The sequence below is a fragment of the Staurois parvus genome, unplaced genomic scaffold, assembly GCF_062004578.1.
Source record: "Staurois parvus isolate SC_StPar_1 unplaced genomic scaffold, SC_StPar_1.0 ptg000287l, whole genome shotgun sequence".
NCBI lineage: Eukaryota > Metazoa > Chordata > Amphibia > Anura > Ranidae > Staurois > Staurois parvus.
Window position 1 is genome coordinate 8482129 of NW_028318083.1, and position 24089 is coordinate 8506217.

Sequence of the window (24089 nt, forward strand, 5' to 3'; positions counted from 1 at the left end):
TCAAAAATATTGTTTTTTTTTCTCAAAATTGACAGGTTTTTTTTTATATAGCGCAAAAAATAAAAACCGCAGAGGTGATCAAATACCACCAAAAGATAGCTCCATTTGTGGGGAAAAAAGGACATAAATTTAATTTGGGTGCATCATTGCATTACCATGCAATTGTCAGTTAAAGTAACGCAGCGCTGTATCGCAAACAATGGCCTGGTCAGGAAGGGGGGTAAATCCTCTGGAGGGCAAGTGGTTAAAGTGTATGTCCAGCCAAAACGTCATGCTTATTTTGAGAAAAAAAAGCCCTGAATATTAGTACCCCTGTCTGGTTTTTACTGCTGTCTGGGGCTCTGATAGAAAGATTTTTCCTCACTTATTGTCATAATTTTAATGGATTTAATGGACAAAAAGAGATGGAGGATTTGTAGCAGGGGGACAGAGAAAATAAAAAGCTTAATGTAATTAAAGCACCACACCAGGTTAAGGGTCAAATAGATATTTATTTCAAAATAGGATCAAGTAAAAAGATTTTATCACAGAACCAATACGTTTCGAAGGTCAGAGACCTTTCATCAGGGTTGCAAAGATACAACAGCAGAAAATATATAAAAGGAGGTTATTTAAAGTGGAACTAAACCTATTGATTTAACAAAAAAACAGGTACATTTCCAGTATGCCCAGAATGCTGTCACATTTGCTTTTGCTCCTAACCAAACTATAAAACCATCAAATGACTGGTGTCATAACTGATCACATGTGAAGCATCATGGCAGTTGAAGATGAAACAGAAGCCAAGATGTCAGTTTCCTTGGCTGAAAACGGGAGGGTTTAGTTTCACTTTGGACATACAGTATATATATACATACAGTGCTCAGCATAAATGAGTACATCCCAACAGATTTGTCAGAAAACCTTTCCTTTCCTTTCAGAATCAACATTTTCTATGGGACACTATACTACAAAATACTCCCACAAGTGCGGGCCATTGATTGCAAAAAATATTTCTTAATTTGCACACACAAAAAAAGTATTTTTTCTAAAAAGTTAATTCAAGTCCAATTTGCAAAAATGAATACACCCCAATGAAAGTCTTAGGAGCAAAGCTAAGTTTTAGACAACAAAATGCAAATTAACAAGAATTCAATTACAGGTGAGTCTAATTATTCATTAAACAGGTGTCCAGCAGGCAGCTGATTATAAAAGGGCGTTACTTAACAAAGAAAACCTCCTCCTATTTTCAGCAATGGCACCACATGGAAGAAAAATGTCACAAGGCCCCAGAAAGAAAATCATTTCTTTACACAGAAAGGTGATGGCTACAAGAAGATCAGTAAAGCTTTACTTATCAGTCAGAATATTGTAGCAAAAGTGATACAAAAACAGATGGAGCTGCAACCATCTCACAGACATCCAGGCCGTCCACGGAAGTTATCACCTCAGCAGAAGTGTCTTCTGATGAGAAGGGTTGAAGAAAATCACCATACAAGTTTACTGCAGTTAACTAAAGAAGTAGAAAGCCAAACTAGGGTGATTGTTTCCCATGACACAATATGGTGTACACTGCAGATCATTTGGTGTCGTTCGCAAAGGAATCCCATGACCATGCACAAAAAAGCCCACCTAGAATTTGCCAGGGCTCATGCTGCAAAAGAATACTACTGGGATTCTATACTCTGGAGTGATGAGACCAAGATAAATGGTTTTGGAACTGATGGCACCACATGGAAGAGAAATGTCACAAGGCCCGAGAAAGAAAATTATTTCTTTACACAAGAAAGATGAAGGCTACAAGAAGATCAGCAAAGCTTTACTTATCAGTCAGAATACTGTAGCAAAAGTGATACAAACATTTACCAAAGATAAAACTGCAACCATCTCACAGAGACATCCTGGCCATCCATGGAAGTTAACACATTGACAGAAGCATCTTCTGATGAGAAGGGTTGAAGAAAATTGCCATGCAAGTTCACTGCAGTTAGCTAAAGAAGTATAAAACAAAACTGGAGTGATTGTTTCCTGTGACACAATACGGCATACACTGCAGAGGAATGGCATGGATGGGTGTCGTTCAGGAAGGAAGCCTCTCCTAAAGCCTATGCACAAAAAAGTCCACCTAGAATTTGCCAGGGCCGATGCTGAAAAAGAAGACTACTGGGATTCTGTGCTCTGGAGTGATGAAACTAAGATAAATGTGTTTGGAACTGGTGGCTTCAAAACTGTATGGCATCACCAGGGAGAGGGGTAAAAAGTAAAATGCATGGTGTCTATAGTGAAACATGGTGGTGGCAGTGTCCTTCTGTGGGGCTGCATGACAATACAGAGTAAGCTGCAGAGGAATGGCATGCATGGGTTTTCTCCATGAAGGAAGACTCTCCCAAGCACAGAAAAGCCTGTCTACAATTTGCCAGGGCCCATGCTGAAAACGACTCAATGCACGGTGCCTACAGTGAAACCTGGTGGTGCCAGTGTCCTTCTGTGGGGCTGCATGGGTGCTGCTGGTGTCAGGGAGCTGCATTTCGTTGATGGTATCACAAATTCACAGATGTACTGCTCTATATTGAAAGAGAAGATGCTACCATCACTCCGTGCCCTTGGTTGACATTCTAACATGACAAAACACACATCTAAAACCACTGTTGCATTTCTGAAGAAGAACAGGGTGAAAATGATTCAGTGGCCAAGTATGTCATCTGATCTGAACCCAATTGAACACCTATGGGGAATTTTGAAAAGACAAATTGAACATCACTCTCCATCCAGAATCCATGCTCTAAAAGAGGTCGTTCTTGAAGAATGAAAAAGATAGATGTTGCAATATGTCGCCAACTTGTTCATTCTGTGCCTAGAAGACTTGGTGCTGTCCTTACAAATCATGGAGGTCATACAAAATACTAGATTTAGTAGTTTTTGTTGGGGAGTGTATTCATTTTTGCAACAACTAATTTGAGTAAAACTGAAGATTTTGTAATCTAAGTTCTACTATTAACCTTACTTTGAGCTAATGAGCTAATGAAATGTTCTATAAAACTCAGTTTTGTCAAAACTGTGTAAATTGTTCTTCTGTTCATTGAGATATTGAATAAAATCTTACTTTTAGAAAGTGGTGTACTCATTTATGCTGAGCACTGTGTATATATATATATATATATATATATATATATATATATATATATATATATACAGTATATACACACACACAGTATATATAACATCCATATACCCCCACTTTTTAAGGCTGTAATATCTATGCTTGGTAAATGTAATAGTACGTATTACAGGGTAATTGTTAATTTCATAGAACTAGAATAGTTCAAAAAGAATGCTGGTGTACTTGGGAAGCTCTAAAAAAAAGCACTAAGTATAATCAATTAACACTTTTATTTATTATTGCAAACCACTTCAAGACATTTTTGTATTCATATTTGTACACTTTTCTTTGGTGTCAAGGGCTGACCTTTCCTTGCCACCTACCACACCATCCCTTTGGCTAGTAAGGATAACCAATATGCTGATGTTTCAGTAGGAAGTTGTAGGAGGTTGTTGGGCTAGCCTTTAAGGCCCATTTCACATGACCGTTCCAACCCGGTCCACCTGGGAGTTTTTCTGGCGGACCTGATCTAACTCTCCATTCATCTCTATGGATCAGCAGGTGTAAATGGACGTGTGTCCGTTTGCAACCGCCTACCTCCAATCTGATCAAATCCACAAAAAACAAATGGGAGAGGATCCATTGGATAGGATCAGAGGGTAATTGGGTGTAAATGGACTTTCAGTCATCGCTCTCCATTCTCCTCCTCCAGCACTAACTGGAGCAATGGGCTGGAGAGGGGATGGGAACAGTTGACTTCAGCTCTCAGCCATGTGCTGAGAGGCAGAGCCAGCTGTCAGTCCAACATCTGGGTTACTCCCAACAATATGGTTGGGAACCTTCCAGAGCTTGGTGCAACTCTGTGACGTCAGCTGATAGCAGGCAATAGCGTTTCACAGGAGAGCAAAAGTATTTGTTCACTATTGATGTTTGCAATGCCTTTATTCAATAAACTTGGTTAGTAATTAAGAGCATTTTTAGGCCTTCCTTACCATTGTTTTATTTGCATTCTTTTCATATCAGAGAGAAATAATAGTCTGTTTGGTCCTTGATCTGTAGTTCAGTAGCGTTATTCTTGGAAGGACATCCTCCTCCCTGCTGCTAAGAAAACCAACGTAATACTTAGGCTCCATGTACACAGGACACTTCTGAACAATGAAAACTGACTGCTGGAAAATGTAGGTTAAAAAACGTCTTTTTAGCTGCGTTTGCATACCGCATTTATTCACGTTTGCGTTTAGAAGCGTTTTTTAAAGATAACCTCAGGAGACCTTCCAAAATGCCCAGAATGCACTGAAAAACAGTAAAAAAATAACTGTTTCAGACATTTTGAGAGAAATAGAGAGAGCAGAAGCAGAGAGAGCAGTATTTGTTGAGATTAGCTGTCTTTTTTATTTTTTGTGGTGTTTGGATGTGTTCCAGCTCATTACTGTGCAGAAAGTATTGCAGCAGTGTCTAACATATTTTATTTCATGAGAAATCTCATAGTATGGTGTACCAGGTCCATTTGAGTTTTGGGAAAACGCTTTGCATGCATTTTTCAGGATGAAAAATGGCTCTGGACGGCATCTGGAAATGGAAGAGTTAAAAAGATTTTCCAAATGCAAACACTTATAAACGCGGTTAGCCGCATTTACACGTGTTTACAAGCGGTTGGCGTTTGAAACGCTGCTAAAATCTACTCCTGAACGCAAGTTTTCTGCGTTCAAAAAAACGACTGTAAACTCAACTGCCTGTAAACGACTGTAAACGACGATGTGTACATGGACACATAGGAAAACATTAGGGAGAGTTCAGGGGCTGCTGAGAAAAACGCAGAAGAGCTCCTAAATGTGAGTTTATCAGCTGCAGTGTACATGGAGTCTAATTACCAGCAACGTGTGCTTGGGACACTCTTTGTAAGAAGAGGATTTGTGATCTTTGGTGACCATGTTGGTCCAAATCTGTTGTGAAAAACCTTTGCTGAGGGAAATATAGGAGTTGACGTTGCAAGTATGCTAATTGACTTGCTGTCTTTATCTTCCATAATGGGCAGCATTGAGCGTTGGGTTGAGTGGTTAGCATCTGCCTTGCAGCAGTATGATCCCTGGTATGAATCCTGGTCAGGACACTGCCTGCATTGAGATGTATATTCTCCTTGTGCTTGTGTTGGTTTCTTGGCCTCGTGCCATACTCCAAATTAATGCTGATTGTTTATTGGCTCCTTTCCAAAGTCAGCCCTACTATGTATGTTTGCGTGTAAGATTTGGACCTTAGATTGTAAGCTCCTTGAGGGCAGGGACAAACTTGTTTGTGCTATTTTAAGGTAGAAGTCCAGTCTAAACCTATCTAAGCTTAAGACCAGCTGCGATTTCTCCTGCGCTCTAGGGCCCAGACCGGTGGCAAATAGATGGAACCAACACCAGAGCAAGCGACCACCAGTATATTTCAAGGTTGTGCAGCTCCAAAAACAGGGCTGGGGAAGTCCGATCGATACTGCAAGGTGAAACAAAAAACAAGAAGTGCTCCAACCTTGCGCATTACCTCCGTAACAGAATTTATTAATAGAAGATAGGTACTCACAAACAGCGAATAAAATCAGGCATGTAGTCCTCAAAGGGACTTCAAAGATAAGAAGCCAGCGCGAATCCCATCATGGGGGTAGACACTCAGTATAGCTGACGCATTTCGAAGGCTATGCCTTCTTCCTCAGAGGAAGTCCCTTTGAGGACTACATGCCTGATTTTATTCGCTGTTTGTGAGTACCTATCTTCTATTAATAAATTCTGTTACTGAGGTGATGCGCAAGGTTGGTGCGCTTCTTGTTTTTTGTTTCACTTTTCACTATCTAAGCTTAAAACTGCTCCTACCCCATTGTAAGCCATATACTAACTAGCCTGTGAAGGAAAAGATGTGCATACTTACCTAATGTAAGGGCACCCCAGTCCAGTTATATGAGATCCCAGGCAGCCAGCTTCAGGGGAGAGGAGAGAACATTAACGTTCAGACCTAGACTTAAGTCAGCCCTAGACTTACGATGGGCCATCTGTTGTCCACTGTCCTTCCTCTTCTCTGAAGCCAGGACTGGAAGCCGATCACATGATTGGAGCACCCTTAGATTAGGTAAGTATAGATTAGGTAAGTATATACATCTTTCCTTTCCAGGTTAGTTAGTGTAGGGGTTAGAATGCTGGTGGGTGTGGGTTTAAAGTAGAACTCCACCCAAAAGGCCACATTTGGCACTTTTTTGGGGGGAGCAGGTACCTGGTTTTTTACAAGTACCCATTCCCACTTCTGGGTCAGATCCCCGTGGTGAGCTGAGTCGGAGGTCCAGCCCCTCTCTCCTAACTCCCACAGCCTTCTGGGAAACTTCACAGGTCCCAAAAGAATGTAGCCCATTCATAAAGAGCAGCGTGCTTTGTGCATGCGCAGTAGGAAACTGGCTGCGAAGCCGCAAGACTTCACTTCTAGTTTCCCTTACTGAAGATGCTAAGATAGGTTTAGACCTGACTTCTGCTTTAAATATCTGTAATAAATAATAATTTCTTAGTCTCTGACTAAGAAATTATAAAAGAAAGAAAAAAAAAGATTAATCAGAGCTCTTGATCTGTATACTTGTTACAGGTCAGTGTCTGAGAATGTATTGGAACCATTGGACCAAATGACAACCAGGTAACTAGCATATTTAGAAGCTGAAGTCAGCAGTTGCAGGCTTTTATATTTTCATAGTACTGGTTTCATTTAGGACTCCTTCACATGTGTGCCTGCGTTTTTGCACCCATCTTAGAGCGTATTCATTCATTTTCAGTAGGTCCTTAAAGTGTTACTAAACCCACAGCAGTAATAACAGTCTGTATATGCAGTAAAGCATGCTTGTTATACTCACTGTGGAACCTAAGGGGTTAATCCTTTGCATTGTTTAAAAAGGCTGTGTGATCCTGACTTCTCTGATCCTTCCTCTTCTTCCAGTGTCACCCTCTTATCTCCTGATAAGACATATTGTGTGGAGACACTCTGCACATGCTCAGTTTAGTGTGTATTGCTAGAGAGGTTTTTTTTTTCTTGGTAGAGTGCATGTGATCAGCACAGGGCCAATCAACACTGTCCAGACAGGTCAGAGGTTTTGCATCCTCCTAGAGCAGAAAGAAAACTCCTCCTGCAAGCTTTAACAAGTGCGCTGCTGGACACTGATAGAAGTCACAAAACTGTTGTAACTGCTGATGAGAAAAGGTATTTAGCAGTTTATATTTACTAAAATAATTGCATTTCCATGTTCTGTGTACTGTGGGAGACCAGATATAGTGAATGCAGGGTCCTGGGTTTAGTAACACTTCAAGCTTTTTATTCAGTGCATTGCAATGCAGCATGTGTTTCTTTTTGCACTGATGTCAGATGCATTTGTTTTCTCAGCATCTGTGCATTGGTGTGCCATCGGTTATGAATGCAGCACAATGCACATATACATACACATCATGAGAACACCCATGCAGCTGTGTAAATGAGGCTATAAAGAGAAGGGTTTTGCATTGATTCATTCAACACCTGAGATCTGACTGTGTATGACAGCCTATCCTGGAATTACTTAGATCCCATTTTTTTCATCAACTTTCAGTCAGTGGAAATTTGCAGAGACTGATTGAGACACTATATTTATCTTCAGCGAAGCTGTCTTTTGTTTTCCTTTCAGCAGGTCCATGCATCATTTAATGAGCTAGCTGCTTTCAGCTGTTGCCAAATGTATGATAAGTGAACCTGCTTTATAGCTTACTTCAAAGGTAATGAATAATTTAAGTAAGCTAATCTAGTCTTCAGCAAAAGGAGAGTTTATGAAACTTACATTAAAAAAAACAGTTGCTTTTTTAAGTATGTTGTACTTGAGAATTTATACAAGATGTATATTCATGGAAAACAAACATTTATATGTCTGAATGATGACCTGCTTGTGCTGCCCATATCAACTTTGCGCACCATGTACTCAGTTTAGTGTATCAGTCTTCTGTATTGTACTGTTGTGCTTTATGTTTTGTCAAACACCGAGATTTGGGTGATGTTCATTGATTTAGAGACATATATGGATTAAAATTATTCAATAATCAATTGTATCTACTGACATCCCTATTACATAATCAAACTTTCAAATGTAAAAAATAGGACTTTGAGGCTTTGTTCACACCATTCGTACAGAAAAACTGCTGGAAACTGACACGCAGATTTCACTTGCAGAGACATTGATTAATACCGGTTTTCATGCACGCTTCAATGAGTTTTATGCAAGTTGCAGATTCCTGCGTAGAAAAAATCTGCATGTGATACCAGTGTTGTGGTGTGAACAGAGCACATAGAGAACAATTGATTTTGTTGTGCCCTGGCAGAACGCATGCAGAAAAACACCATGGTATGAACGAGCCCTCAAAGTACCAAAAAATGTCTCAATAATTATAATTTATAGAGTTAGGAAAGCCTTATTTATAAATTACATAAACCACACTTCATAAAGTGAGATAAAAGATATTTTGGTACACCCCCCCTGCTCATGTGTTATTAAACACTATGCTGAAGCCCACATACACAATTTACAATTTACTAGCTATACAATACCATTCCAAAGTATATCAACTTTACAATAACAACAATGGTGGGAGACCAGCTAAGCAATGGACTTTACATGGTTTGTTGAGAGGATTTCAACTTCTTAAGGAGTGTCAGTTGGTGACCAATCTAACATAATATTCATGAGTAAGATGCATTTGTTATCAATACACATGCATACAGGGGCGGACTGACCATTTGGAAACTCGGGCACTGCCCGAGGGCCTGGGGTCAGTAGGGGCCCCATGAGATGCCCCTGGTACCTTTTTGATAGGCTTTTTTGAGTTTGGGCAAGGACACAGGGGCCCCATGATCCCCTATTGCCCGGGGGCCCCATGAGTTGTCAGTCCGCCCCTGCATGCATAACATTTTTTGAGAACAATTCCTTGCGAATGTATTACATGGAAGATATATGTATTACATGACAAATGTATCTTACTCATTACGGTTTATTTATTTGTTTAAGGTACTTGTATAGCGCAATCAATTTACATAATACTTTTGCATCACAAATTGTATTGTATGATGTCCTGAGCACGGACAACCCATGCTATGCTGAAAAAAAAAATTGTCTCCTAACGTTTTTAGCTGGCTCCTAGATTCAAAGCAAATTTGTCAAGCCTTATATGTATACATACACACAGCATATGCATATACACGGGTTGGACAAAAATATGTAAACACTACATGATTTCCAGGAGTGGAAGTGACAACATGTTTCAATTTGAAAGAGGAAATGATGAAACATTCTTTTGCTTCTGTGTGATGAGACACCTAGATGACAGGTGGGAAGCCTCACTTTCGTTATTCACTGCATGTGTTGCTGGTAATATGGAGTCATGTCAGCACTTAATGAGCTTTAAAGAGGGCCAGGTGTTGGTGCCTCTGTTACTGAAGTTGCCAGTGTATTTGTCGCAAGGTACAGTATCAAATGTTATGGCCGCATATACAGTTTCCAGGAAAATGTTGTCTGATAAGCAGAAGCGCGGTCGACATGGTCAACTGACCGAAAGAGACAACAGGACATTGTGCAGAATTGTGATCCGGAAAAGGAAAACAACTACTGAAAAGTGACTGCAGAGCTCAATCTCAGTCTTCCAAAAACTGTGAGGAGAGAATTCCATAAGCAAAACATTCACGGGCAAGCTGCAATTGCTAGTCACACTAGTGACCGATATTAGTACTCAGAAGAGGAGAGAGTGCTTCATCGCCCATAAATTGTGGACTATCGATCAATGGAACACTGTAATATGGTCCGATGAATCAAGCTTCACACTGTTCCCAGCCACTGGATGTGTTTACATATGGAGAACACCATCCCAAGCTTACAACCAGGACTATCTGGTGTCGATGGTAAAGCATGGTGGTGACACAGTCATGGTTTGGGCAGCCATATCTTGGTATTCTGCAGGCCCCATCATCACTTTGAAAAGTAGAGTCACTGCCAGTAACTATGTACAAATTTTGGCCAACCACGTGCACCCCATGGTGCAAAAAATGTTTCCCAAAGTCAGCGCCATTTACCAAGACAGTAATGCTCCGATTCACACAGCGGGTTTTGTCAAATCGAGGTTTGATGAGCATGCAGATGAAGTCTGGTACCTTCCATGGGCGCCGCAGTTGCTGGACCTCAATATCATAGAGCCACTATGGTCAATATTGGAGAACAAGGTTCTGGCTCTTGTTCCACCCCCGGCATCTCTGCAAGAACTGGAATGATTTTTGCATGAAGAGTGGTGTCAGATTCCATTATCCACCACCCAAGACTTATAATTCAGGCTTGGATGCCAAAGGGGGTCCAAAACCAACAATTTTGTTGTTCCTTTACCTAGTGTTTGCATTATTCTGTCCAACCCCTGTATACTATATATAGTACATTCACATCAGTCCCTGTCATCAAGGCACTTACAATCTAAAGTCCTTAACTCACATTCATACATACAGATACTAGGGCCTATTTAGATTGGATCCAATTAACCTTTGGCGTGTGGGAGGAAACCCACGCAGACACAGGGAGAACATGCAAACTCCAGGCAGGTAGTCCCATGGTTGGGATGCAAATCAGCAACTCTAGTGCTGCTAAGCAGAAGTGCTACCCACTTAGCCACTGTGTTACCCATATATCTTAGTTTGGTCACCAACTGATAATTCTGAAGAAGTTTAAAAATTCTCAAGGAAATATATTGCACAGCTGGTCTTCCATGATCTTTGTTATTGTTGTTATATTTTGGAATTAAATTATGTAAGTAATAATTGTAAATTTTGTATGTGGACTTTAACATGGTGTTTAATAAGACAAGAGCAGGAGGTGTACTAATACTTTTATTTCACTCATTAAGTATACTATATTGCCAAAAGTATTGGGACGCCTGCCTCTACACGCACATGAACTTTAATGGCATCCCAGTCTTAGTCCGTAGGGTTCAATATTGAGTTGGCCCACCCCTTACAGCTATAACAGCTTCAACTCTTCTGGGAAGGCTGTCCACAAGGTATAGGAGGGTGTCTACGGGAAGGTTAGACCATTCTTCCAGAAAAGCATTTGTGAGGTCAGACACCAATGTCGAACGAGAAAGCCTGGCTTGCAGTCTCCACTATAATTCATCCCAAAGGTGTTCTAACAGATTGAGGTCAGGACTCTGTGCAGGCCAGTCAAGTTCCTGCACCCCAAACTCCCTCATCCATGTCTTTATGGACCTTGCTTTGCGCACTGGTGCTCAGTCATGTTGGAACAGGAAGGGGCCATCCCCAAACTGTTCCCACAAAGTTGGGAGCATGAAATTGTGCAAAATGTCTTGTTATGCTGATGCCTTAAGAATTCCCTTCACTGGAACTAAGGGCCAACCCCACCCCTGAAAAACAACCCCACACCACAATCCCCCCTCTACCAAAAACTTTACGCTTGGCACAATGCAGTCAGGCAAGTACCGCTCTCCTGGCAACCGCCAAACCCAGACAAGTCCGTTGGATTGCCAGACAGAGAAGCATGATTGGTCACTCCAGAGAACGTGTCTCCACTGCTCTAGAGTCCAGTGGTGGCATGCTTTACACCACTGCATTTGACACTTTGTATTGCACTTGGTGATGTAAGGCTTGGATGCAGCTGCTCGGCCATGGAAACCCATTCCATGAAGTTCTCTATGCACTGCTGTTGTGCTAATCTGAAGGCCACACAAAGTTTGGAGGTCTTCAGCTATTGACTCTGCAGACAGTTGGCGACTTCTGCACACTGTGCACTTCAGCATGCGCTGACCCCGCTCTGTCATTTTACGTGGCTGAGTTGCTGTTCCCATTTGCTTCCACTTTGTTATAATACCACTAACAGTTGTCCGTGGAATACTTAGTGGCAAGGGAGTTTCAAGGATGGACTTATTGCATAGGTGCAACCTATCACGGTACCACGCTTGAATTCACTGAGCTCCTGAGAGTGACCCATTCTTTCACAAATGTTTGTAAAAACAGTCTGCATGCCTAAGTGCTTGATTTTATACACCTGTGGCCATGGAGGTGATTGGAACACCTGAATTCAATAATTAGGAAGGGTGTCCCAATACTTTTGACAATATAGTTTTTAAGGAATTTATTAAGTTTTTCTAAATGTATCCATTTTGACTTGGAAGTTTGATTAATGGGGTTCATACGTAGGTTAATTACCTAAATCTGATTAAAGGGAGAATGGAAGGAAGGAAGGTGTTGCCAGTAGTATACTAGTGTACTGCAGTACAGATCCAGTTGTAGGATGTTAATAGCCATAAAGCAGTGAATAATGCCAGAGGAAGATCAGGATAGTCATACCTGAAATGTAATTTTTTTTAGGCATCTTAGTTATGCTAGATGACCTTCAAAGTACACAAATAGCATTACTGAAATATTTTTCTGAGTAACGAAAACATTTATTGCATGAAACCTGATAGATATGATGAACTTTGTGTTTGATAATAAAATATCAGGGAACGCAAAGATGTTTCATTGTCAGACGATAGCAAGCGACTGCTGGCCATAAGATCACTGCTTGAAAACGTTATGTGCATTCTATCCTTTTTCCCTCAGATATAAAATGTGGCAAAATTATTCTCCAAGCGTACATATGTACATTATATGGTACTATACCTTGTCTAAACAATGATGACCATAGAGGGGCACAGACACACTTATACCATATGGCATGCGTAAGTCCAAGGCTACAAACCCAGAAGGAAAGTCATTAATAGTGTAACTCCAGCCAAAACATTTTTTAGTTATTAAAGGTTTTATTTTTTTCCGTGTCCTTAATTTTCCTTCACTTCCTGCCCCCTGACAGCTGCCAGAGTGGCAGATGTACCGGCATACATCTTAACCATGCTCCAGACCACCTCTCAAGCAGGCCAGGGCACAGTACACTGAACCTTATTAGAGCACAGTACGGAGTGATTACACCACTCAAATTAACTGGCCTTCTCATGCATGGCACATTCACCCTAGTGTGAGTACATCCTTAAACATACTTTATGTTAGGATCAGTTACACTATTGTGCTTGTTGACATTTTCAGGTGTCACACAGAGAGGTCATGGTGGAGGGTTATCAAAAGTTTGCTATGAAGCCAGATGAATTGTAGTTACGTTCCTGCTCTATGGCCATGGACAACAGGATAAATGAGGGGGTAAATCAACCTATTTGGGACATAGGCAATGATAAAAACAAGTCAGGGATTTACTCTATCCCTATTCTATCCAAAACAAAGTTTTGACTGTTAGGGTAAGATGTGGTTACTGTGTCTTGTGAAGGTTTCAGTTGCTTACACAATACCTAGTGGTCCTTTAAAGCTTTTCCTTGTAAAACAATTCTTGGAAGCTTCTGTTACCACCATAACTAGGGCTGTCTTGCATACATTACCCTGCAAACTGCATTCACACACTGTCCTAGATCAATAACTATAAATTACTGTGGAATAATATGCAACCACTACCTGCTTTGTTCATACGTTAAAAGCTGTGAACATCATGAGCCAATCATGCCCCCTCTGATGCTTGCACAGGCGTATGTTAAGTTTCTGGTTTATAAGCTTCTAAAATAATGTGATAATTTGTTTCTGGACTTATGCAGGCTTGGGAAGACCCAGCACATGCTGTTACAATTTGATTGTGGACAGTCGTTAGTATTTGTAATGAGATATGTCAGAAGTAGCATTATCCACAGGCCATGCTAAGCTTTTACATCCCGTTCTAATACTTTACTCTCACCTGGACTCAAGGAGCAAATAAAACAGTGAAATGTGTTTTCACACATGCATAGTCATGGAAAATTCGGTACAAAATTTTCCGAGAGTGAGATTGCTATGTCTACAGAGCAGACGTAAAGAGAAAGGGCTAATGTAGGAAAATATATGAAAGCAAACCTTTCATTATAGTCTTTTTTTTTCACTTTCTTTAATGGCTTATGTACAGAGGTGTAGTTAACCGGAGTTTAACAAGCGTTGGGAAAGCTCATAAAAAACAGCTCAGGAGAGTCTTATTTCCCTTAATGGTACAGTGGATGACAGTTCTGGGCCTGCATTTGACCTGCTTTGCATTGCGATCCTCTCAATGCAGTGGATCCTACAGCTTTTTGCATTCAAACAACTTGTGCTACATTTGAATATCAAAGTTGGCATTCGCCAGAAATTTCATGGACAGCTGCCCCCACAGGGCTCGTAATTGCTAAGACCCCAAAGGCCATGACAACCGATTACTCTACTCTGGCCTTAGTCAGCTTCTGGGGATTCCCTGTCTGAGAACTGAAATTAAACAAAATGGTCCACTGTATGAACACTCCAGCCTCAGTGCTGCCCTAGATTCATGTCCTTGTACCCGACAGGTACTTGGATCTGTCACGTGCGCTGACACTTGTGGTGTGGAGGAGCGAGGGAATTCCAGAGTGTCTATGACACTTTATGTATATCCCAAATAGTTGATTTACCAAAACTGGAGAGATCAAAATCTGGTGCAGCTGTGCATGGTTGCCAATCAGCTACTAACTTTAGCTTGTTCAATTAAAGTGTTACTAAACCCAGAACCCTGCATTCACTGTATCTGGTCTCCCACAGTAAACCGAACATGGAAGTGCAGTTATTGTAGTAAATATAAACTGCTAAATACCTTTTCTCATCAGAAGTTAGAGCAGTCTTGTGACTTCTATCAGTGTCCAGCCCACCACTAGCTAAAGCTTGTAGGAGGAGTGTTCTTTATGCTCTAGTGTCAAACTGGTGGCCCTCCAGCTGTTGCAAAACTACAAGTCCCATCATGCCTCTGCCTTTGGGAATCATACTTGTAACTGTTAATCTTGTAATGCCTCATGAGACTTGTAGTTTGGCGACAGCTGTTTGACACCCGTGCTCTAGGAGGACGGAAATCCCATGACCCTCTGTCTGGACAGTGCTGATTGGCTCTGTGCTAATCACATGCACTCTCCCAAGAAAAAAAATAAAAGCTCTGTAGCAATACACTCCAAACTGAGCATGTGCATGTGACCACCGGTTCAGTCTGTATCAGATGGTCATTTCAACAAGAGGAGGGGCAGAGAAGTCAGAATCAAACAGCCTTTTTACACAATACAGAGGATTTACCCCTTAGGTTCCACAGTGAGTATAACAAGCATGTTCTACTACATATACAGACTGATTTTACTGTTGTGGGTTTAGTGACACTTTAACCCCTTTGTGCCGGTGCCTCCTGGCCCTTTAAGGGTTTCAGAAGCCGGCAGGCAGGGTTTAGGGTCATGTGACCGCCGTGACACGCCGTCACGGCGGTCACATGATCGGGAAAGGTCCCGATCGAAAGAGGAGATCGGGACCTTTCCGTGAGTACCGAACATTTGTGCTGGGAGCGCGCAGGGCGCACACTCTCAGCAAATATGTCCTTTTTTAATAGAACGGAAATGTGCGGCCACTCGGCGTCTAGGCCCAGACACCGGGAGGCCGCACATTTGCGTTCGGCCAGCGTGAAGAGGTTAAGCTTTGGCAAAAAAAAAAACCTGGAAGCTGATTGGTTTCTATGCAGAGCTGCATAAGATTTTGCACTATCCAGTTTTAGTAAATCAACCCCTATTTCTCTTCTGCAATAAAAAAACTTTCCTTTTCACAAATTTGTAAATGTTTTACTAATGTTCTGCTTTAAGTCAATCTCTGAATAATTATCAAACAAAGAACATTTGCTTTGCAACACAGATTTTATCGTAGTAAAATGATGTGGTTGACTTGCTAACTATACCAGCAAATCCCAACCAAATATTTGAATACACACACTGCACTAACACACTAAGGATTTACAAGTCCTTAAGCTTAAGGCTTTTATAGTTTAATTAGCACAGTTCGTCATTGGCTTCAGGCCAAAGCACATGCTTTCAATTAGGTTAAACTGCATTAGATAGAAGTCAGGTCAGTGCAGTACACTTATTTGTAACACGTGGTCACTCTTGACTCCAGATTACTATAGCCAGTGCTATGGTCTGACAAATTGTACAAAAAATGTCAAATACATTCTTTCAGTCTAACTAAGAGATATTCATATTTCATATTTCATTTTATTGTAGAAGGTGGATATGTATAATCTGTGTGCTGCTGAATTGACTGACTGTAATGTTTATTATCAAGTCAAGCGAGATAAAGATCAAAGGGGTCTTTACACTTTAAAACAAAACTGAAGCTTAGCTATTGTTGGTATCATAACTTGAACAGTCAGATATAATAGTAATCGTGGATAAAAGCAGTAATACTTTATTTAAAAGACGCTTGCATCTAAAACTCCCTCGGTGTGTGTGGCAGGTGAGAACACTGAAGCCAGGGGCATCAGAAGAGCGGATCCGATGATCTGTGCAAGTTTGCTTGACAAAGGAAGCGGAGCTTCTGAAACGCATTGCAGCCCGCCCCCCTGTTCCATTCACAGTACCTGTCACTTCTCCCTACCAGGGAAGGCACACAGAGGCGCCAATTATCCACCACAGCGGTTCTCTCCCCGGGCCATGCACAAATCATCGGATCCGCTCTTCTGATGCCCCTGGCTCCGGTGTTCTCACCTGCCACACACGTCGAGGGAGTTTTAGATGTAAGTTTCTTTTAATTAAAGTATTACTGTTTTTATCCACACTGACCTGGCGCCCTGCTTGTTCCTCTGACGGTCCTTGACGAGGAGCTGCCGGTCCGCTCATGTGGTTCTTCAGTTTCTATGGTCTTTTTCCCATTCTGCACACCAGTAGGATGGAACTTACTGACTGCTGCATCCTGAACACACTGATTGCGCCCGGAATCCTGTCCCCGTCCATTAATCCGTGGACTTTTTTTTTCCTTTTTATTCTTTTTCCTTTTAATTTCTTTTTATTTCACAGTCCACCTAATTTCCTATGTATTTTCCATCTTCTGAGTGAGCGCTGGAGCGTTACTCATAGTTTCTGATGATCGTCCTTTACGCTAAAGATATAATGGTAATGTTTAGGTGCTTTTATCTGTAAATGGCTAGACCAGCCTTTCTCAACCTTTTCAACACAGAGGAACCCTTGACATAACTTTTCGGTCTCAGGGAACCCCTGCTAAAAATGACTTTATCTACAATTCTTGATTCATTAGTTTGATAGTCAGAGCTAAGAATGCTCCTTACACTTGTGGTCATTGAGAAGAATTACCCCCTTACAGATAGCTAAACAGATCAATGGTATCAGTGGGAACTTGCCTGAGAGGGAGTTAATCACCATTATTTACAGCCTTCAACACCTTCTAGCTTCCTATGTTGCTGTCCCACTTTTAGATGTTCTCCTTGTGATCCATTACTTCTGTAAACTTGCCCTAACACCTATTCCTCCAGTGCTAGAAACATGTTAGGGCCATGTCACACAGCCCTTTAACCTACATCACCCCTTCCTCCACTGGCCAGTGAGGGAGCAGTTATGGAAACACATCTTGTAGAATTGGCTAGCAGGAGAAATATGTTGCAGGAGCAGAAGAGTGTTCTCTCAGTATGGATAGTACTATGCAATACAATATGCCCCTATTTTGGTTGATGTCCCAAAACTGGAGAGTGCAAAATCTGGTGCAGCTGTTCATGGTAGCCAATCAGCTTCTAACTTCAGCTTGTTCAGTGAAACTTTGACAACAAAACCTGGAAGCTGATTGGTTTCTGTGCAGAGCTGCACCAGATTTTCCACTGTACAGTTTTAGTAAATACCCCCCACTATCTGTATACCTAATGTTTTAATTTGTAGATAATGCTTGTCATAAAGCTCTTTTGTTTTCTAATATTTTCCTTATTGTGTATTGTGGGCAGGGCAAAAAAACACAATATATTTTTTTTAGGAAAATATGAAATACTGCACCTGGGTATTGTTGATTTTTATTTTCATCTAACAGCTCTCGGTTTCTTTTCAAGCAGTTACCTGTCTGGCATTATCTGTTTTGCAAAAAAAAAAAATTGCGTTGTATAAGGATCTCAATAGCTCAAATTCAGATATACAGACACACAAGTGAATTAGTCAGAGAATTGACACAACCTTCTCTCTTCTATTCCATGCTTGCTATGTTCATACAGCTCCTTACAGACTTAAAACTAGAGAGAGAGAGATATTATAAAGTGAACAGATTCTTCTGTGCTCGAATTTTAAAAATATATAAAACTTGATTTGAAAATGTAAAAACATAAAAAAATAAAATAACCATAATAATTTGCCTTTAGGCAAATGGTCAACCTTTTTTTTTTAGATTAGTCTAACTCCATTTTTTAGGCAGATTTTTCATATATAATATAAAGGCGCAGTGCTAGAATAAATATAAATATATATATAATATATCGAGTGGAAAAAATCAAGTGCATCATATAAGTAAAAGAAATATAAAATATGATTTTTTTATACTTGATTGTTCCACTCGACATTTTATATATATATTTATATTTTTTTTAGCGCTGCACCTTTATATTATATTTTTATAGGGATTGTTACCTCTACCTTTTGTGCTAGCTGGTTTATATATATTTACTCATTTCCAGCGCTCACCTATATATATTACATTTACATTAGATTTTTCACATAACTTAATCATCATTCTGTAGTCCAGTATCAGTCCTCTTCTGGGTTGAATGATACCCAGCTTCATTCAACTGACTTCCTATGATTTCAGGGCCCATTGAACCCAACTCCTAAGGGTTCATCATCACTGCACCTTGTGCTCACAGTGCATTGCTGTAAAGAAGGGCACTGGCATCATTATGTCTGTGCCACTCTCTTCATCAGTGAGCTCTGTTAAAGCTTGGTCTCATCTTACCATTCTTACCATCCTACCATTGGTCGTAGCCTCCCTGGCGGTATTTCCGAGTGTAGCTCGGGGTAAAGTTTCAGTACCACAAGCGGTAACCCCGAGCTACACTCAGGCTTACCATGCGGCGTTGCTCTGGGATCCCTCGATCACTTACCTTGTCCTGCGCTCCCGCGATGACCCTCCTGCAGTGTCCCCAGTAATGTCCTCCGGCGGATGCCGGGATCTGTCATCTGGGTTCCGTCCCCTGCGAGCGTCTGGATGTACGGGGACAGAACGGCGGGAAATTTGAAAATGACAAAAAGTGACATTCACTAAATTCACTAAAGTCACATAGTAAAACATTACTGTATCAAACCATTTCACATACATTTTGTCCCGAGTGCTTTGTCCTGTGCCCTGCCTACATTTTTACCGTTCTTTCTGCCTGGAAACTGAGAAACGTCCATGGCATCCAAAAAGCGTCACTTTAGGTCAAAAGCGGTTTTAGACCAGCTAGAGAACAGCGACAGTAAATTAGAACCACTTGCAGAATTGAGTGATAATGATTCGTGGGGAAATTTGTCATCAGACACTGAAAACAATTCTGCGACTTTGCTCAGTGATGTGCGAACTTGGCGCTATATTTCAAATTTCAGTGTTTTTGGTTTGATTATATTATTGAATTAAATTTATTATTATATTATTATTTTTTATGATTATTTATTAAATTATAATTTATGATTTCGTGTTTAAAATTTTAACATACCTGGTATGTTTTCTAGACTCTTGTTCGGACAGATTTCAGTGAGTTATTCCTAAAAATTACAGTCCTACAATAAAAAAAATACATATTTCCATGCAAAAAAATGTACCGCTTTGAGCACAGAAATATGGACATAATCAGACCGCTAGGGAGGTTAATGTAGAGTGTGCCAAACAGTAACCAATTAGTGTTCAGGCTAACTTGATTCAACTGCTCTGAAGTTAAATTTGGGAATTCTTATGGGCTACTGAATTTAAAACCCCATATTTGTTTTAATTCTTTATTGAATTTGCCTAGTTGTAATAAATTAAACTTTGTTGGAAATAATAGATATATTTAGCCACATTTTTATCTCTCGTTCTCTCTTTTTCAGGGCTCATCACAATAAAAGATGCCCATGAAATAGAGGCAAGACTGAATGAAGTTGAAAAACTCCTGAAGACTGTCATAAATATGCCTTGTAAAGTAAGTATGTCATACACGACATTTCCTTTTGTTGAAAAGTGATAAGTGAATGGAAGTATCATAGTATATTTTATATGTATCCTGATACATTCATTAGTCATTTTCATAACACATTTTTGACTAACTGAATTGTCAAGTAGGCAAAGGTGCTAAACATTGCAGAAGGCTTTACATATAACACCTGGATTTTCCACAGAATGGCATATTCTCTTTAAACTAGGGTTCCATAAAATGGAATATAGTAACCTCCAAAAGTAAATGAGAGCATCCTAGGGGTCAATAGATGACTGGGACTAAAAGGGGGTCTTATAGGTGGTTAATCGCTTCCATACAGGGCACTTTTACCCCCTTCCTGCCCAGGCCAATTTTCAGGTTTCAGCGCTCTCACACTTTGAATGACAATTGCGCAGTCATACAGCTTTGTACCCAAACTAAAATGTTATCATTTTCTTCACACAACTAGAGCTTTCTTTTGGTGGTATTTAATCACTGCTGGGGTTTTTATTGTTTGCTAAATTAACAAAAAAAGACTAAAAATTTAAAAAAAAAACACGTTTTTCTTTGTTTCTGTTAAAAGCTTGCAAATAAAAAATTGTTCTTCAGAAATTTAGGCCAAAATGTATTCTACTACATTTCTTTGGTGAAAATAACCCAAATTAGGATGTATTTTTTAATCTCTAGGAAAGTTATAGAGTTCACAAACTATGGGATATATCTGAAAATTGATCGATCCTGAAGTACTGACGGCCATGGCGAGTTTTTTAAAGTTGTAATTTTTTTGTCATAATTTTTCGGAAATTAAGAAATTAAAAAATTGATTTTCACTATTTTTTTTTTACATACTGTCACCAGTGCAGTACAGTGTCATCATGTAACTGGCATGGCGGTGATCAGGGACACTGACTGGTGACAGTGCGAAAAAAAAATTGATAATTTTTTTAAAATTTTTTTTAATTTTAATTTTATTTTTTACTACATTTTTTTCTCTTTTTTTAAGATTTTTTTTTCATATTTCACTATAACCAAAGTAATATAATGTTACCATAGTAACATGGTACTGCCTTGGGGAAGTGATCAGTTTTTCTTTTTGTTTTTTTTTCACACAATTTGCTTATAGCAAAGAATTTCTTTGTTATAAGCAAGCATTTACCTGAATGAAATCGATTCATTCAGGGTTTTTTTTGTGCTTAGCTGTGATTTGGCCACAGCTAATCACATGACTAAGCTGGGCTGTGATTGGCCCAGATTGTGCATGTGATCGCTGTGACCATTCACAGCTAGACACACTTGTATACAATGGATGGCATGAAAGGAAGCCATCCATTGTATACAACTGTCATGTGACCTGCTGTGATTGGTCATGGCAGGTCACATGGTACTGGCAACGGGGCTGGTACAGAGATCTGTCATCGGCCGTGTCCGAGGTACACGGCCGGTGACAGATCGCGCCGCTGTTTGGCCCTGCAGGCAGGCGCAATGTGCTTGCCTGGAAGGACGCCATATGGCATCTACCCGGAGGGACGAGCTGTTCACTCGGCCGCCATTTAATCCATCAAGGTCTCTGTGGAGCCCTACGCCAGTCCTTATTCTTGAAGTGTTACTAAACCCACAACAGTAAAATCAGGTTATTACTGGCCTTGCTTTGTGTTGTCTGTCTATGACCCTAAACACTTCAACACTTTCTAAGGATATAAATTCATGTTTATTTTCTTTTACTGAATGTATCCCCAACCTAAAACTCTGTTGGAGAGCCAGCAAGAACATCCATAGTGCTGGGAGTTCCAAAAAATCACAACTACTGTACATTTACTAAAAATTCAACATTGTAACAAACATAATGGCAGCTGCTGATACTAAGTGCACATGTCAACGGTATTAAAAAATATTATTATTACAAATATTATTCATAGTACTATTACATAGTAATAATACATAGTACTATTATTTAAAGCAGCATTTATTAAATTAATTTCATAAATTAATTATTTTCATGTAAATGTTACGGGGTCATTGAACATTTCTAAAACTACATGAAGGATTTGATGTCCCCATGAGGATTAGCAATTAGCAATAAAAACCTGGAAGAGGTTTAACCCTTCCCCACAATCCAAAACAAAACAAAAAAAATTGGTTGACCTTCACACATCACAGAAACACCTATGAAATGATTTTTGTTAGCTGGAAAGTTCCTGGGCCACAATTAAACAGCTCAATTCCCGGAAGAGGATCTAACAACCTACTTTCAATTCATCCCATTATTTTTAATGATTACAACTTTGCATGTTTCCTCTTGAAATGCTGTCTTGTTCAAACAAAATATATCTTTTGATATGAAAAACTGCAAGGACATTGAGACAATCTTGTTACATGTGTCATTAGTAGCCAGAATGTATTATCTTTTTAAACTTTTCACTTTACAGTAACATTGCTAAGTATTATAAAAACCTATACATCTGTGATACTACAGAGTAATAAAGTGCATGTAAATTGTCACAATTCACTTCTTTTATTTGCTCCTCTTTTGGTCTGCTAAAGATAACATTGCAAGTTTTTTGTTATCTGATAACTGTTGGTTTTGCTAGAAATCTTGAGAACTGATAACTTCCTGTACACAAGGCAGGGTTAAGGAAATAAGGAGTTGAGGTGAGAGATGATGGGAGGTCTGTGTTCTTTGTAATAGACATGTGCGATTCCCTTTGCTATGAATTAAAATTCGGACGACATTTTTGTTATTCAAAGAGTCAGATGTATACGGATCACCAAATCATAAAAGTAACAAATTTCAACAAATCTGAAATAAATTATACCGAAACAATGAATTCATTCGTATTCATTAAGATGACATGATGCAATAGTTTGGGCCTTTTGTTAAAGTGTTACTAAACCCAAGACCCTGCATTCACTATATCTGGTCTTCCACAGTACACACAACATGGAAATGCAATTATTTTAGTAATTATATATTGCTAAATACCTTTTCTCTTCAGCAGTGTCCAGCAGAGCACTGGTAAGGACTCATGTACACTGCAGCTGATAAACTCGCGTTTAGGAGCTGTTCAGCATTTTTTTCAGCAGCCCCTGAACTCTCCCTAATGTTTTCCTATGTGTCCATGTACACATCTTCGTTTACAGTCATTTACAGGCATTTGAGTTTACAGTCGTTTTTTTGAACGCAGAAAACTTGCGTTCAGCAGTCAATTTTATCAGCGTTTCAAACGCAAAATGCTTTTTTAACTCTTCCAGTTCCCGATGCTGTCTTTCATCCTTTTTTCATCATGAAAAATGCATGCAAAGAGTTTTCAAGGTACTCAGATGGACAAAACACTGAACACAGGATGTTCCTACCAAGCTTTTCACACATTGAAATGACCGATTCACACCTCAGACCTCTCCCACCCTTGGAAACAAAAGATATGTTAATGACCACTCACACCTCAAATTCCTCATGCAGACCCCCTGCCAGGTGGCCTGAATGACTCAATTCACCAGCCACCTTTCCCACCCTTGGAAACAAAAGAAATGTTAATGAGCATCTCACACCTAATTATCTGAACACATACTGCTGTCTCTACTTCTACTCTCTGTATTTCTCTGAAACAGTCTGAAATAGTTAATAATTTACCACTTTTCAGTGCATTCTGGGCATTTGGGAGGTTCTCCTGTGCTTATCTTTAAAAACCGCTTCTAAACGCAAACGCACATAAAGGTGTATAAACGCATTATGCAAACGCGGCTAAACAGACGTTTTTTTAACCCACGTTTTCCAGCGTTCAGAAGTGTGCCGTGTACATGTGGCCTAAAAGCTTGTATGAGAAGTTTTCATTCTGCTCTGATTGTCCTATGAAGCTGCAGGACCCCTGGCCCTCAGTCTGGAGAGTGCTGATTGGCCCTGGGCAGATCTTATGCATTCTACCCCCCAAAAAAAACTCTTTAGCTATACACACCAATCCGAGCATGTGCAGCTTGCCCCCAAGGCTC

The 24089-nt window shown here is 40.0% G+C and overlaps 1 protein-coding gene across 1 annotated transcript in view; it reads left to right on the top strand.

The window, feature by feature from the left end:
- Positions 1–24089, top strand: part of PXDC1 (PX domain containing 1) — a 104390-nt gene that overhangs the window by 32776 nt on the left and 47525 nt on the right. Inside the window, exon 2 of the mRNA XM_089682213.1 lies at positions 20020–20111. Coding sequence (XP_089538339.1) covers positions 20020–20111 — 92 coding nt within the window. The remainder of the gene's footprint in view (positions 1–20019; positions 20112–24089) is intronic.